Here is a 16742-nt window from a genome sequence, read left to right on the forward strand (position 1 = left end):
ACGTCCTTTCGCACTCACAAAACACCGTAAGTCGTATTTTTGGTGAACGTTAAGCGTTGTGTTTTGTGGTGTGTTATGTGTTTTATGTTAGGTGTAGGGTTTCTAATCTTTTATGGCACATTTTATTTAAGTTGCACACTTTTAAACATTTATAGCACTTATTGCAATTTTAAAGTAGTCACTTGTAAATGACTACATGTGTGGTGTGTTGGTATTATTTATTTATTTATTATGTTTAGTTTAGTGTAGTGTAGATTGTTTTGTTGTGTGGGTGAATGCTGTGTTCTAATTCTATATGTATTTTATCATTCACCTATCCCACTAAAACATCAATAGGAGAGCGGTGTTGTGAAAAGGGAAAACACCCAAAAACGGTAGGTAAGGTGTATGGTAACATCCTGGGAACAGGTCAGGGGACCGCCCCGCCCTCTTGAGCGGTGAATGTTACCGGGTAAGTTTCCTTTTAATTATTTACGATGTTTGGTTTTAAGGCTTGGGGTATGTTTTTAGTGCTTTAAAATTTCTGCCATGCAGTCTTTGATATTAGCTGGTCTTGTTGATTTTATTGTTTTACTTTAAATTTTATTATTGGCATGGCAGTTTTCAGGATTGATTTATTGAATAAAGATTTTAATTACGCGAATCGATGAATGGAGAAAGGTATTTGTTGGAGATTCTATTCAGTGTGCTCTCATGTTGGTGAAGTATCGATCACATGACCTTTGTTGTGCGTGATGTGTTCTGATGAAGCACGTATGTAAATAAATGTTCTCCCCTTCCGGTTTAAGCAAACCGATGGTGTGAACGTGTACTTTGTTACCTCCGTTAAGTATAATCTATTTACCACTTCTCAAACGCAGAGATGGCTGCGCCAACAGGTTATGGGCCCAGAAGAGAAGTAGGTAATAGACTGAGTAGACTGTGTTTCGACGGAGACGAAAAGAATTACGAACTTTGGGAGACAAAGTTTTTGGGGCACCTGCGTTTGCTGGGACTGAAAGAGACCATATTGAAAGTCCCCACACCGAGCGATAGAGACAGCGCGGACGAAGATGAGATTGACGACACTGATAAAAATGAAGAAGCCTACGCGGAATTGATCCAGTTTTTGGATGATAGAAGTCTTTCCCTTATAATGAGAGAAGCCGCAGATGACGGAAGAAAGGCGCTGCAAATACTGAGGGGCTACTATGCAGGAAAAGGGAAGCCGCGAATTATTAACCTGTACACAGAATTAACATCCCTTCAGAAAACTGCAAAGGAAAGTATTACGGATTACATTATTCGGGCAGAAACAGCCATTACCGCTCTGAGGAATGCTGAGGAGACGCTCAGTGACGGACTGTTGATTGCAATGATTCTTAAAGGTTTGCCAGAATCGTTTAAACCATTCGCAGTTCATGTAACACAGAGTGATGAAACTATGACTTTTGCAGAATTTAAGACAAAGCTTAGAAGTTTTGAAAACACTGAAAAGTATGCTAGGTCAAATGACGACAACGTTATGAAAGCGAGTGGTGCAGCTCCTGTGAGAAGAGGAGAGAGAGAGAAAAACGCAGACCCTGATAATATTACATGTTATAATTGCGGTCAAAAAGGACATAAAGCCTGGAGATGTCCAAATGAACGTCGTAAAAGTCAAAAACAGTGGTGTAGCTATTGCAAAAGCTCAACACACAAAGACGCATCTTGCAGACGCAAAAGAAGGGACGACGCAAAAGAAGGGACGACGCAAAACAAGCGACGCATGAAGAGGACGCAGATAAACATGCATTTGTCTTCAAAACGTGTGATTACCAGCTAGACGGGCTGAAACATAAAGGACTAATGGTTGACACGGGAGCAACATCACACATAATTACCGACATCGGAAAGTTTAAGAAATTTGACGAGACTTTCCAAACGGGCAAACATTTCATTGAGCTTGCGGACGGGACAAGAGCGAGTGGCGTTGCGCTGAAGAGAGGTGACGCGGAGATATGTTTGATTGACAGTGAAGGAAAGCAAGTGAGTACAACGCTAAAGAAAGCACTGTACATTCCTTCATATCCACAAGACATATTCTCTGTTAAAGCAGCGACTGCCAACGGGGCTTCTGTTCGTTTTCGACAAGGACATGACGAGCTCATCCACAAGGATGGCACGAGATTTGAAATAAAAGAGTATAATAGACTGTACTATCTAAACACTATAGATAAGGGAGGAGATTATTGTAACGGCTGTTACGACATTCAAACTTGGCACGAAATCCTCGGCCACTGCAACTATGATGATGTTTCCAAGTTGCCAGATATTGTGGAAGGAATGGAAATCAAAGGAAAGATTGACAAGTCCAAACTGCACTGTGAAGTCTGCACACAAGGCAAATTTGTGCAAAGCAGGAACAGAGAACCCGATGCACGTGCCAAAGTCCCACTTGAACTTGTGCACACAGACTTGGCTGGTCCTATTCAACCAGAGGCTAAAGATGGTCACAGGTATGCACTTGTATTTGTTGATGATTTCTCAGGCACAATATTTGTTTACTTCCTGAAAGCGAAAAGTGACACTGTAAAGGCTACGGAAAAATTCATAGCAGACACTGCTCCTTATGGTACTGTAAAGTGCATTAGGTCAGATAATGGCACTGAATTCACAGCAACAAATTTTCGGTCATTGCTAAGCAAAAATCGCATTAAACATGAGACCTCTGCACCGTATTCACCCCACCAAAACGGTACTGCTGAAAGAAGTTGGCGAACATTGTTTGAAATGGCCAAATGCATGCTCATTGAGAGTAAATTACCAAAAGAGTTATGGACTTACGCTGTGATGACTGCTGCAGTAATTCGCAACAGATGCATTAATAACAGAGTAAAGCAGACTCCATACTACATGTTGACAGGAAGAAAACCGGATCTTTCAAAGATGAGAGTTTTTGGATCCATGTGCTATGCATACAAACACGACAGAAAGAAGCTAGATTCACGTTGTGAGAAGGGAATATTTGTTGGGTATGACAAGAATAGCCCTTCATACCTAGTGTATTACACAGACACTGGAAGAGTCCTTAAACACAGGCTTGTCAAATTCTTCAAGAAATGTGCTGTCGAGCAGCAAACTCAAACTGACCCACAAATACCAGATGAGGATGTTTATGGGGGAAGTTATTTGCCATCTAAGGTAACAACAAACATCACTGAACAGAGTTCAGGGAAGTCTCAAGATAGTGGAGACAAAACAGATCTTCAAAATGATGATCAGACTGAAAATATTCAGAATAGATGCAACCCCAAAAGGAACAGGAAAGCTCCCCAATACTTATCTGACTACGTAACTGATATTGAAGATGATGATCAGATACTTACTAATATTGACTACTGTTACAGAATGTGTAATGTACCACAAACCTTCAAGGAAGCCATGAGTTCAACCAAATCACAGATCTGGATTAAAGCCATGGAAGAAGAGATGGATTCTCTAAAAGAAAATGGAACTTTTACGTTGATGGCTCTACCCGAAGGCAAACATGCAGTGGGGGGTAGATGGGTCTATGCAATCAAGAACAATGCAGATAACAATGAAACATATAAGGCTAGATATGTTGCTAAGGGTTATAGTCAAGTAATGGGAAGAGACTATAAGGAAACCTTTTCTCCAACAGCAAATATTACATCAGTTCGTGTCTTGAAGCAAATGGCAGAAGTCGCTCCAGCTCCGGCAGCCGCCGCTCCGGCTAAAGCTTCCAAGAAGAAGGCTGCGTCCAAGCCTAAGAAGGCGGGTCCCAGCGTCGGGGACCTGATCGTGAAAGCCGTCTCGGCCTCCAAGGAGCGAAGCGGCGTGTCTCTGGCCGCCCCGAAAAAGGCTCTGGTGGCAGCAGGCTACGATGTGGAGAAGAACAACTCCGCTCTCGGTGTGAAGAGTAACGAGAAGCTGAAACTTACGGCATACAGCGATGCTGACTGGGCATCAGATCCAAATGACAGACGAAGTACGACTGGATACTGTTTTAGTCTAACCAAAAATGGTCCCCTCATTTCCTGGAAGTCAAAGAAGCAGCCTACAGTTGCTTTGTCAACATGCGAGGCGGAATATATGGCACTGGCTGCGACCACACAAGAAAGTCTGTACCTTGTACAATTGATGAATGGACTGGAAAACGGATGTCAGTATGCACCGGAGGATAACCAAGGTGCAATTGCTCTTTCCAAAAACCCTGTTTGTCGACAAAGATGTAAACACGTTGACGTTAGGTACCACTTCATTCGATCAGCAATTAGTGATGGTAAAATAACAATTGAGTACTGTCCAACAACAGAAATGGTTGCTGATGTGATGACTAAACCAATGACGAAGTATAAGAAAAAAAAGTTTGAAAGCTTTATGTTTGGGGCATAAATGTTGCTGATACAGGGATGTAACTGTGTGTTGTATTGTAAATGGACCTGTAGAGAATGAGAGCAAGTGGGGGTGTTGGAGATTCTATTCAGTGTGCTCTCATGTTGGTGAAGTATCGATCACATGACCTTTGTTGTGCGTGATGTGTTCTGATGAAGCACGTATGTAAATAAATGTTCTCCCCTTCCGGTTTAAGCAAACCGATGGTGTGAACGTGTACTTTGTTACCTCCGTTAAGTATAATCTATTTACCACTTCTCAAACGCAGAGATGGCTGCACCAACAGTATTCCTGTCGAGTTAGACAGTGTGTGGAACCAGACACCTAAATTTTGAAGTAGCGGCAAGAGTATGTTGACTGTTAATTCTTGACATACTTGTACCCGGACAGCGAGAAGGTTGCATCACAGGATGAACTCCTACGTTGAGTATCACACGATACAATGAAAACACAAACGGCACGTGTACTGTACTTTCATAGACAAGACACAGAAACGCATCACAGGCTGAGAAAAAACATCCAGCCATTAGCATTGTTGTTTGCTCTTGCTTTAAACCCAGAGAATCAGGGGAGAGCGCGAACGCAGTCCCCCACTACCAGAAATTATGCAGTCGAGATTCCCACATTTGGGGAATTCGCAGGGGTCAGCACAGCCGGAGTGCAATGGCTGAGCCTCGCCCTGGGTGAACCACCTTCTTGATCATGGTATCTCCCCTGCCAGGTAAGTATGAGTTGTACACGTTTCGCAGGCACACCTCCCTACACGCCACAGACGCTCGTCTCACGGTGGGCGCCTTGGAAACACACACACGCGCGCGCGCACACACACTCGTCGACTCTTGTCCTGCCATGGGCTCTTTGCGATCATTCCTTGCTTTTCTCCACATCCCTTGTTCAAGAGGCTCCGATGTTTTTCATTCGCAATCGGTGTCTCACCGATTTCCCGTGATGCCTCAGTGCTGCCGACTGTACAGCTGGGAGCGGCGCCTCCAAAGAGGAAGTAGTTCTCCGCACGTTTGTGCCGCGGCACAAAAACAAGCGCCACAGTTCAATCAGCGAGGTGCTGTGAACGGCGTACGACCTTGTTGTGAGCGCAGAAAAATGCAACTTCGCGGATCGTGCGCACATGGAGCGTTTATAACCTAGCGTGGTATAATAATAAACTAAAGGGTAGCGGCACGTGAGCTGCACAGACAGTGTAAATGAAGTTGACGAGAGTGAAAATCGGCGACGCCGGGTTCGCTGTGTGTAATACATGGCAAAATGTTAATGATATTAAGAGATATTGCAGAGCAGGTCGACTTAAACTGGGCAATAGTTTAACGTTAGGAAGAGACTGTAGGGTGCAGAAAGAAAGGAGGAAAGCGCGCGGTGGTACTAGCGGGGGGGAAAAAAAGAAAAAGCTTACAGCACCCGGTATTCCCAGGCGGTCTCCCATCCAAGTACTAACCGGGCCCGACCCTGCTTAGCTTCCGAGATCGGACGAGATCGGGCGTATTCAGGGTGGTATGGCCGTAAGCGATGGCAAGCGCTGCAGACATCCTATTCATACTTTTCTCTTTCAGACAACAAGTCTAGATTATTTAATATGTTCTTTAAAATTATATATCTTTTCAATTATACAATAGACAACATACATTCACTTATACCCCGATCGAAAAATGAGAGAAATGTGCACAACAGCTAATGATCTCCCTCTGGTTCTAGCATTATACACATAAAATTTCAAATGTACCATTTAATAACCTACCTAGCATTAAAAGACATAAATGATAAACACTCACTCATTTTATGAAATAATAATTACAATAAACACAGCAGTGCAATGTTGTTAAACATCAACAGTCAAATAAAACATTAAAGTTCAACAATGTATCATAAAAAAATCCCCCCGCCACCGCCGATTAAACTCCCAGGTGGGACTCAATCAGCAGGTGTCAATGACCCGAACTTCAGAGGGGACTTCTTAATCAGCACACCTGAATGATTGCCTCCATCTGGGGAGAGCAGCAGTTTTCTGTTTTGCTTTTGCGTCCCATGTGAAAGTGGACCCTCCTCCTTCTCCTCGTAGTGCTGTAGCCATCGTCTTTCCTACTCCGCTGTTCTTTATTTCCCTTGTCATCATCAAGAAGTGTGGTCCACTGTCCCAATGACCCTGAGAGCACAAGTCCCCTACAGCTGTGGACACTACAGAAGTACCAGGTACCAGTACCAGGTGAGAGAAACTCATCAGAGTTGCTTTCAAGAGTCTAAGGTAACATCTGCGTACTTTACTAATGAGTTTATCACAATCTTTTACTGTTTTTCTTCAAACACTTTAAAGGGTAAAGGGTTTTCAAGTCTGAAGTTTTCATTTGTGCAGAGTTTATTTATAATTGTTTTTAACTTCCAATGGCTCTCACGTTCTTGGATTTGGAGAAACAAGTGTATAATCGGAGGAGTGAATATAATCTCTATTATGTCTGCAATGAGAAGGATTTTGATAATGTATAATGCGGATGCGTTTTTGAATTTTGGGGTTGAATTTTCCAATTTAATGGTATATAATAAAGTTTGGTGTAAAAAAAATGGCATCAAGAGCACCATATGTCTTTTTCACTGGAAACAAATGGTGTTCTTGATGATCCAGTTTCTAGGAGTCACTGTCCCAGCTGTGGAAATCATCTCTGTTTTCCATTCTGAAGGTCTTTGTCTTCAGAAAGCCTGGTCTAACTGAGAAAAAAGAAAAGGGAAAAAGACAACTTTTTTGACCTGTGAGGATGGTAGTCAAGCCTTCAAAAACCCTACCCCTTAAGTTCAATTTTTAAATTTTCAGTAATAGAATAGTAATTTTAGACTTGTTTGGAGCTAAACAAATGTTACGCTAGGATGGATTGTGCTCCCGGGAAAAGCTCTGATAAACTGTGACCATGTGCTAGAGAAGCAGTTACCATCATAACAATTTTTTTTTTTTTTTTTTTCTCTTTCATGGATCAGACCGGATCACCAGCCCATCAAAGGTGCCTGGTTCCACAACTCGACAGAAATAAATTCCTCTATTCATCATTTCTGATGATTAAAATCTTTATTCAATAATAAATTAATCTTTAACTGCCATGCCCATAATAAAATTTGAAAGAAAAATCGATAAAACCAGCTAATATAAGGACTGCATGACAGAACTTTTAAAATACCTCCTAAAGCTTAAAACCACAAACAATTAAAAGAAGACTTACCCACTAACGTTCACCGTAAAAAAAACACAATGAAATCTCGGATTAGCATCAGACAAACCAACCGAAACACACATAATATCAATACGCCAAGTCACATTTGAGTAAGAAATACGCTGAAACACCGTAGGAATTGTATTATAGCTCAGAAGAGACTCAGTGGCTAGCATTGTTGTTTGCTCTTGCTTTAAACCCAGAGAATCAGGGGAGAGCGCGAACGCAGTCCCCCACTACCAGAAATTATGCAGTCGAGATTCCCACATTTGGGGAATTCGCAGGGGTCAGCACAGCCGGAGTGCAATGGCTGAGCCTCGCCCTGGGTGAACCACCTTCTTGATCATGGTATCTCCCCTGCCAGGTAAGTATGAGTTGTACACGTTTCGCAGGCACACCTCCCTACACGCCACAGACGCTCGTCTCACGGTGGGCGCCTTGGAAACACACACACTTTTCCACTGTTGACTGTCGTACGTGCGTCCAAACACTAGATGGCGCTGAGCATTAAAGTCGATCCCCCCCCCCCCGTGCCCTTAACGGATAGAATGGATTAGCAGAACACTAAAAGTGTCTGGTACCACACAGTCCAGCAGAACAGAGAAAATTTCTCCATTCATCACTTCCGTCATTTACCCAGTTTCTAAGGCCTTATGCGCCGACTGGAGCAAAGAGGATTAAAGAATATAAACCCCGGTGATCGCGTCCCAGACCAGGTGCAAATTCCAGACCGCACAACACCCAGGCACCCCGCACATCTGGTTGCGATGGACCAGGTCGACCATTACCTTGTTCAGGCCCTTGGTCAGGCACTTCGCGATGATCTTTGGGTCTCCAGGTGGCAAGATGGACTTTATCATCTTTCTTGTAAAACAAGGAGAGCACCGCTGTCCTCATACTTTTAGTAAGCATGCCCCTGCCCAGAACCTCTTCGACAATGCACAAAAAAGTCAGCACCAAGATGTCCCAAAACGTGGAATAAAATTCCACAGGTGTACCGTTGAGGCCTGGAACCTTGTGCGGATTCATCTTACGAAGCACCTCCGACAGCGCGATCAAAATGACTGCTCTCTAAGCTGCAAAGAGCCTCCTCGGGGACTCCGTTACATTTCAAGTCCTTCACGTTGTTAAAAAAGAGTAGAGATCCACTCCCGACAACATTGAGCCAGAAAGGCTCCCATGGTTGCTGCTGACAAAAAGGGATCAAAATCGTGGACTGTTATGCTGCTCTCCCTGAGAAGTCGCCCACCCGGAAGAGCTCCCCTCAAGAAGAAGGACCATCAGGGACATCGGAGCCCCTCGCCAAGGGAGGCTGGAGGAGGATCGGTGGTGGATGTGGCGGCAGCGGCGAACCCGAACATTGCGGCGGAGTCGACGAGGAAGGAGATGACAGCTGCAAGGGCGGTAGCGACGGCGGCCTCGCCTGCAGAAGACGCGGCCAGGCCCGAGAAGGGCCCTGCTGCCCGGGTGGATCTTCAGAGGAGGAGGAGCAGCCTGCTAGCAATGTGGCTCCTAGGATGAAGCACACTACTCGCTTCCGATGGCGAAACACAGAGACAGCGGGGGACTTCCCGGATCGTGCTGGGTTCATCAGGGAAGTCATCTTCAGAAAGTTGGGCCTGGCCGGCGCACAAGTTGTTTGCATTCAAAGGAATGGACCCCAGCGGTTTGTCGACGTCACCGTTCTCGCTTGATGAAACCTACCAAAAAATGGTTGAAATCTGTAAGAAGGAGAAGGACGGGGGGTTGAAGCAATACAAGACTGAGTATCTTTGGTGGATGGATAGAAGGATAATCGCTGTCTACGTCTTCAACCCCTTTGTCCCCGCCGAGGCCGTCCGTGCTTTTCTTCAGCGCCACGTCGACCTCCTACCTGGCCACAGGGATATCCGCGATGAGTTTGGCATATGGAACAGGTGCAGGCAGTTTCAGGTGCGCCTGCGCCCCGACCCCCTGGCCCCCGACGGGCTCCATCGTCCTCCGGCATTTTTTAATATACAAAATGAATGAATGAATGAATGAATGAATGAGCTTTTATTGCCAAGTATGTTTACACATACAAGGAATTCGTCTTGGTGACAGGAACTTCCACAGCACAGACAGAAAAACAGTGACAAGACACAGACAATAAAAGTAGAGTGGGCTAATAAAAAATAAAAAAAAAAAAAATATATAGAATATAAAGTGTGTGTGTATATATATATATATATATATATATATATATATATATATATATACATACAGGGTCGCGGGGAACCGGAGCCTACCCGGCAACACAGGGCGTAAGACCAGAGGGGGAGGGGACACACCCAGGACAGGACGCCAGTCCGCCGCAAGGCACCCCAAGCAGGACTCGAGCCCCAGACCCACCAGAGAGCAAGATCCAGTCCAACCCACTGCGCCACCGCGCCCCCCTATGTTATATACAATGCAAGGCAAAGTAAATAAGAGATATGATGTGAAAAATAAATACAAATAGCGTTGCTTATTGCACCGGTTTACTCCCTAGGGGGCATTTAGCTGTTCATGAGGTAGATGGCCTGAGGAAAGAAACTTTTCCTGTGCCTGGCTGTCCTGGTGTTCAGTGCGAAGGGTCTAGGATGACTTTGCCAGCCCTTTTTCTCACTCTGGACGAGTACAATTCTTGGAGAGTGGTGGGGTGTGCCGATGATTCCTCCAGCCGTCCGGACTATCCGCTGTAATCTTCTGAGGTCTGATTTTGTAGCTGAGCAGAACCAGACGGTTATAGAGGTGCAGTGGACAGACTGGATGACTGCAGAGTAGAATTGCATCCGCAGCCTCTGTGGCAGATTGAACTTCCTCAGCTGGCGAAGTAAGTAAACAGTAAGGCTTATCTCTTATACCCTCAGCAGCCAGCCCTCTGCAGGCTCTGCCAGGGTCGGGGGCATACAGTAGAAGCATGTAAGAACATGAAATGCAGGAACTGCTTGGAGACCGGACATTTCGCCAGGGACTGCAAGGGCCTCCACCGCTGCAATATTTGCAGCAGTGAAGACCATCTGGCCCGTCTCAGTCCGCAGTACAGACCCTCGTATGCAGATTGTTGTTTGGAAAAACAGTTTGAATAATTGATTTTAATTTGTAGAATTTTGAAGCATTTTAGATTTACGAATGATGATGATTTATGTATGAATGTTTAATGTTTAAAGGGGGTGCGGTGGCGCAGTGGGTTGGACCGGGTCCTGCTCTCCAGTGGGTCTGAGGTTTGAGTCCCGCTTGGGGTGCCTTGCGACGGACTGGCATCCCATCCTGGGTGTATCCCCCTCCCCCCCGGCTCTACGCCCCGTGCTGCCGGGTAGGCTCCGGTTCCCCGCGACCCCGTATGGGACAAGCGGTTCTGAAAGTGTGAGTGTGAGTGAGATGTTTTTAATGACGGCGCAAAATCAGAATGTACAAGTTTTTACATGGGTGCTTGGGTACTTTTCTTGTGGGTGTAACGCACATGTGTTTTAAACCTTGTATTTAAACCACATTTTTGGTGTAGGGCTTTAAAGTCCCAGGTTCTTTTTGCCATAGTGGGTATCTATATTTGTTGTTAAATTCTGATGTTTATTACTCTTTGTATTAGTAAAATAAGATGTCTGGAGAAGTGAGTAAGCTCTGTCATGTTTATGTTGAGAGATGTTTTTATAATGAAATGTGAGGATGTTATTTTGTGTTTGTGATTCGTGATGTGGAATATTGTAAGGTTTTATTTTTGTTCTTATGGTATCGAATAAAGTGTGAAAAAAAAATCTGTGGAGGAGGGTCTTCAGGCATTAACGTTGGTGGATAATAAAATCGAAGTGATGGAGATGGCGGTAGAAATGGCGGCGGGGGCCAGAGAAGCCCTTAACGAAGCCAGTGATCTCCTGAGAGCAAGCCCTGCCCGTACCCTGACGGAGATTCTGAAGCGGAAAAAAGAAGATTCAACACCAAAGAAAAAGAAGAAGAAAAAGTCTAGAAGGGAGGCTGCGGCACCAGATGGGGGCCTCTTGCTGGCCGGGCCCCCTTCGGAAGAAGGCCGAGAGCTTTCCACCTCCCCGGAAGAGATGGATGCCGTGTGGGCCCCGCGTAGCTCCCCGTCGACGTTGCCGAGCCGGTGGTCGTTGTACGAGGGAGGATGGGCGATGCCAAACTCGGAGGCGTATCTGCCAGACGGGGACTCTAGTGGGGCGGCGGTGTCCTCTGACGAGGAGGTCTTAATGGATTGAGAAAGGGCCGGTTTTTAATCTTATTTTAGTGTTATTTTATTGTTTTATTTGGCTTTTTAACATCGTACCCCAATGGCTGATTATAAAATTTTAACTCTTAACATCAGGGGGCTAGAAAATAAAGTAAAAAGAATTGCTTCGTTTAACCAGTTTGAGTCCTATGGGTTCAACCTGTGTTTTTTGCAGGAAGTCCACCTCCGGGACCAGCGGGACGTGACTCTCTTCTCTCAAGAATGGAGGAAGGGTGAGTCCTACTGGAGCGTAGGTGGCGTCCACTCTACAGGTGTGGGGATACATTTTGGGGACCGCGCCTTTGACAAGGTAAGGCCTCTCCTTGTTCATGCCGGCCGAGTGTTGGGGGCGGACGTCACGTGGAGAAGTTTGCACATATGTGTCCTGTGCGTCTACACTCTGGTGGAGTTCAAGTCCCACATCGCTCTGTTTGACGAGTTGGTCCCTCGTTGTGTGACTGATAGACATCTAATCATGAGAGGAGACTTCAACATTTTTCTTGAGCCAAAGGGGCTTGACCACCATCTGCAAGATGTGAACTGGCATTGTTTACACAGTAAGTTGCCGGTCAAAGTAGTCCTGTATAGGCACAAATTGACCAGCCACCCACTCTGCCCGCGACTCCAGTGCGGCAAGAGTGAAACTCTTGCACGTGCTTTTTGGGACTGCGGACAGGTGCGGGAGGTCTGGCGTTTGGTGACTCGGCTGTGCAGGAAGATCAATTTGCAGATGGTTTTGACGTACGACAAAGTCTTGAGGGGATGAAACCCTGGGGCTCAGAAGGCAGCAGCCGCCCCGATGTGGCTGGTGATTAGCGTGGCGAAGCAAATGCTCTGGAACGCAAGAACCCAGCTGGTCCAGACGGGTAGACTTGGGCGTCCAGGGTGCGTATCATAAAATCCAGGCCGACCTAACGATTAGGATGGAGAAAGATGTCACTCAGTGGGGTTACTTAGAAGCCAAAGAGAGGTGGAAGGGCCTCTTTTGGCTGTGACCCCACAGGTTTGTGGCAGATCCTCCATCCTGGGGTAAGTAACACACGTCCTTTCGCACTCACAAAACACCGTAAGTCGTATTTTTGGTGAACGTAAGCGTTGTGTTTTGTGGTGTGTTATGTGTTTTATGTTAGGTGTAGGGTTTCTAATCTTTTATGGCACATTTTATTTAAGTTGCACACTTTTAAACATTTATAGCACTTATTGCAATTTTAAAGTAGTCACTTGTAAATGACTACATGTGTGGTGTGTTGGTATTATTTATTTATTTATTATGTTTAGTTTAGTGTAGTGTAGATTGTTTTGTTGTGTGGGTGAATGCTGTGTTCTAATTCTATATGTATTTTATCATTCACCTATCCCACTAAAACATCAATAGGAGAGAGGTGTTGTGAAAATGGAAAACACCCAAAAACGGTAGGTAAGGTGTATGGTAACATCCTGGGAACAGGTCAGGGGACCGCCCCGCCCTCTTGAGCGGTGAATGTTACCGGGTAAGTTTCCTTTTAATTATTTACGATGTTTGGTTTTAAGGCTTGGGGTATGTTTTTAGTGCTTTAAAATTTCTGCCATGCAGTCTTTGATATTAGCTGGTCTTGTTGATTTTATTGTTTTACTTTAAATTTTATTATTGGCATGGCAGTTTTCAGGATTGATTTATTGAATAAAGATTTTAATTACGCGAATCGATGAATGGAGAAAGGTATTTGTTGGAGATTCTATTCAGTGTGCTCTCATGTTGGTGAAGTATCGATCACATGACCTTTGTTGTGCGTGATGTGTTCTGATGAAGCACGTATGTAAATAAATGTTCTCCCCTTCCGGTTTAAGCAAACCGATGGTGTGAACGTGTACTTTGTTACCTCCGTTAAGTATAATCTATTTACCACTTCTCAAACGCAGAGATGGCTGCGCCAACAGGTTATGGGCCCAGAAGAGAAGTAGGTAATAGACTGAGTAGACTGTGTTTCGACGGAGACGAAAAGAATTACGAACTTTGGGAGACAAAGTTTTTGGGGCACCTGCGTTTGCTGGGACTGAAAGAGACCATATTGAAAGTCCCCACACCGAGCGATAGAGACAGCGCGGACGAAGATGAGATTGACGACACTGATAAAAATGAAGAAGCCTACGCGGAATTGATCCAGTTTTTGGATGATAGAAGTCTTTCCCTTATAATGAGAGAAGCCGCAGATGACGGAAGAAAGGCGCTGCAAATACTGAGGGGCTACTATGCAGGAAAAGGGAAGCCGCGAATTATTAACCTGTACACAGAATTAACATCCCTTCAGCAAACTGCAAAGGAAAGTATTACGGATTACATTATTCGGGCAGAAACAGCCATTACCGCTCTGAGGAATGCTGAGGAGACGCTCAGTGACGGACTGTTGATTGCAATGATTCTTAAAGGTTTGCCAGAATCGTTTAAACCATTCGCAGTTCATGTAACACAGAGTGATGAAACTATGACTTTTGCAGAATTTAAGACAAAGCTTAGAAGTTTTGAAAACACTGAAAAGTATGCTAGGTCAAATGACGACAACGTTATGAAAGCGAGTGGTGCAGCTCCTGTGAGAAGAGGAGAGAGAGAGAAAAACGCAGACCCTGATAATATTACATGTTATAATTGCGGTCAAAAAGGACATAAAGCCTGGAGATGTCCAAATGAACGTCGTAAAAGTCAAAAACAGTGGTGTAGCTATTGCAAAAGCTCAACACACAAAGACGCATCTTGCAGACGCAAAAGAAGGGACGACGCAAAAGAAGGGACGACGCAAAACAAGCGACGCATGAAGAGGACGCAGATAAACATGCATTTGTCTTCAAAACGTGTGATTACCAGCTAGACGGGCTGAAACATAAAGGACTAATGGTTGACACGGGAGCAACATCACACATAATTACCGACATCGGAAAGTTTAAGAAATTTGACGAGACTTTCCAAACGGGCAAACATTTCATTGAGCTTGCGGACGGGACAAGAGCGAGTGGCGTTGCGCTGAAGAGAGGTGACGCGGAGATATGTTTGATTGACAGTGAAGGAAAGCAAGTGAGTACAACGCTAAAGAAAGCACTGTACATTCCTTCATATCCACAAGACATATTCTCTGTTAAAGCAGCGACTGCCAACGGGGCTTCTGTTCGTTTTCGACAAGGACATGACGAGCTCATCCACAAGGATGGCACGAGATTTGAAATAAAAGAGTATAATAGACTGTACTATCTAAACACTATAGATAAGGGAGGAGATTATTGTAACGGCTGTTACGACATTCAAACTTGGCACGAAATCCTCGGCCACTGCAACTATGATGATGTTTCCAAGTTGCCAGATATTGTGGAAGGAATGGAAATCAAAGGAAAGATTGACAAGTCCAAACTGCACTGTGAAGTCTGCACACAAGGCAAATTTGTGCAAAGCAGGAACAGAGAACCCGATGCACGTGCCAAAGTCCCACTTGAACTTGTGCACACAGACTTGGCTGGTCCTATTCAACCAGAGGCTAAAGATGGTCACAGGTATGCACTTGTATTTGTTGATGATTTCTCAGGCACAATATTTGTTTACTTCCTGAAAGCGAAAAGTGACACTGTAAAGGCTACGGAAAAATTCATAGCAGACACTGCTCCTTATGGTACTGTAAAGTGCATTAGGTCAGATAATGGCACTGAATTCACAGCAACAAATTTTCGGTCATTGCTAAGCAAAAATCGCATTAAACATGAGACCTCTGCACCGTATTCACCCCACCAAAACGGTACTGCTGAAAGAAGTTGGCGAACATTGTTTGAAATGGCCAAATGCATGCTCATTGAGAGTAAATTACCAAAAGAGTTATGGACTTACGCTGTGATGACTGCTGCAGTAATTCGCAACAGATGCATTAATAACAGAGTAAAGCAGACTCCATACTACATGTTGACAGGAAGAAAACCGGATCTTTCAAAGATGAGAGTTTTTGGATCCATGTGCTATGCATACAAACACGACAGAAAGAAGCTAGATTCACGTTGTGAGAAGGGAATATTTGTTGGGTATGACAAGAATAGCCCTTCATACCTAGTGTATTACACAGACACTGGAAGAGTCCTTAAACACAGGCTTGTCAAATTCTTCAAGAAATGTGCTGTCGAGCAGCAAACTCAAACTGACCCACAAATACCAGATGAGGATGTTTATGGGGGAAGTTATTTGCCATCTAAGGTAACAACAAACATCACTGAACAGAGTTCAGGGAAGTCTCAAGATAGTGGAGACAAAACAGATCTTCAAAATGATGATCAGACTGAAAATATTCAGAATAGATGCAACCCCAAAAGGAACAGGAAAGCTCCCCAATACTTATCTGACTACGTAACTGATATTGAAGATGATGATCAGATACTTACTAATATTGACTACTGTTACAGAATGTGTAATGTACCACAAACCTTCAAGGAAGCCATGAGTTCAACCAAATCACAGATCTGGATTAAAGCCATGGAAGAAGAGATGGATTCTCTAAAAGAAAATGGAACTTTTACGTTGATGGCTCTACCCGAAGGCAAACATGCAGTGGGGGGTAGATGGGTCTATGCAATCAAGAACAATGCAGATAACAATGAAACATATAAGGCTAGATATGTTGCTAAGGGTTATAGTCAAGTAATGGGAAGAGACTATAAGGAAACCTTTTCTCCAACAGCAAATATCACATCAGTTCGTGTCTTGAAGCAAATGGCAGAAGTCGCTCCAGCTCCGGCAGCCGCCGCTCCGGCTAAAGCTTCCAAGAAGAAGGCTGCGTCCAAGCCTAAGAAGGCGGGTCCCAGCGTCGGGGACCTGATCGTGAAAGCCGTCTCGGCCTCCAAGGAGCGAAGCGGCGTGTCTCTGGCCGCCCCGAAAAAGGCTCTGGTGGCAGCAGGCTACGATGTGGAGAAGAACAACTCCGCTCTCGGTG

General features: G+C 44.7%; 1 protein-coding gene and 3 non-coding genes across 4 annotated transcripts; 1 reads left to right on the top strand and 3 right to left on the bottom strand.

The window, feature by feature from the left end:
* The first annotated feature begins 3675 nt into the window (after positions 1-3675).
* Positions 3676-9277, top strand: LOC114912044 (histone H1.2-like). The gene is made up of 2 exons (XM_029256915.1): positions 3676-3892; positions 8784-9277. Exons 1-2 carry the CDS (start codon positions 3676-3678, stop codon positions 9275-9277), a joined length of 711 nt encoding a protein of 236 aa, XP_029112748.1.
* On the bottom strand, positions 4943-5106 carry LOC114912067 (U1 spliceosomal RNA). The gene has a single exon (XR_003798057.1). It is a non-coding gene; the product is annotated as a U1 spliceosomal RNA (small nuclear RNA).
* LOC114912081 (5S ribosomal RNA) lies at positions 5779-5897 on the bottom strand. The gene has a single exon (XR_003798071.1). It is a non-coding gene; the product is annotated as a 5S ribosomal RNA (ribosomal RNA).
* Positions 7792-7955, bottom strand: LOC114912068 (U1 spliceosomal RNA). The gene has a single exon (XR_003798058.1). It is a non-coding gene; the product is annotated as a U1 spliceosomal RNA (small nuclear RNA).
* Positions 9278-16742: the final 7465 nt, after the last annotated feature.

The sequence above is a fragment of the Scleropages formosus genome, chromosome 12, assembly GCF_900964775.1.
Source record: "Scleropages formosus chromosome 12, fSclFor1.1, whole genome shotgun sequence".
NCBI classification, from domain to species: Eukaryota; Metazoa; Chordata; class Actinopteri; order Osteoglossiformes; family Osteoglossidae; genus Scleropages; species Scleropages formosus.

Bases quoted from the DNA above. Each gene is read 5' to 3' on its own strand.
- LOC114912044 (XM_029256915.1), top strand. From the start codon at position 3,676: ATGGCAGAAGTCGCTCCAGCTCCGGCAGCCGCCGCTCCGGCTAAAGCT. The intron at 3,893-8,783 runs GTGTGAAGAGTA...GCTGACAAAAAG, and splicing joins GAAGAACAACTCCGCTCTCG to GGATCAAAATCGTGGACTGT.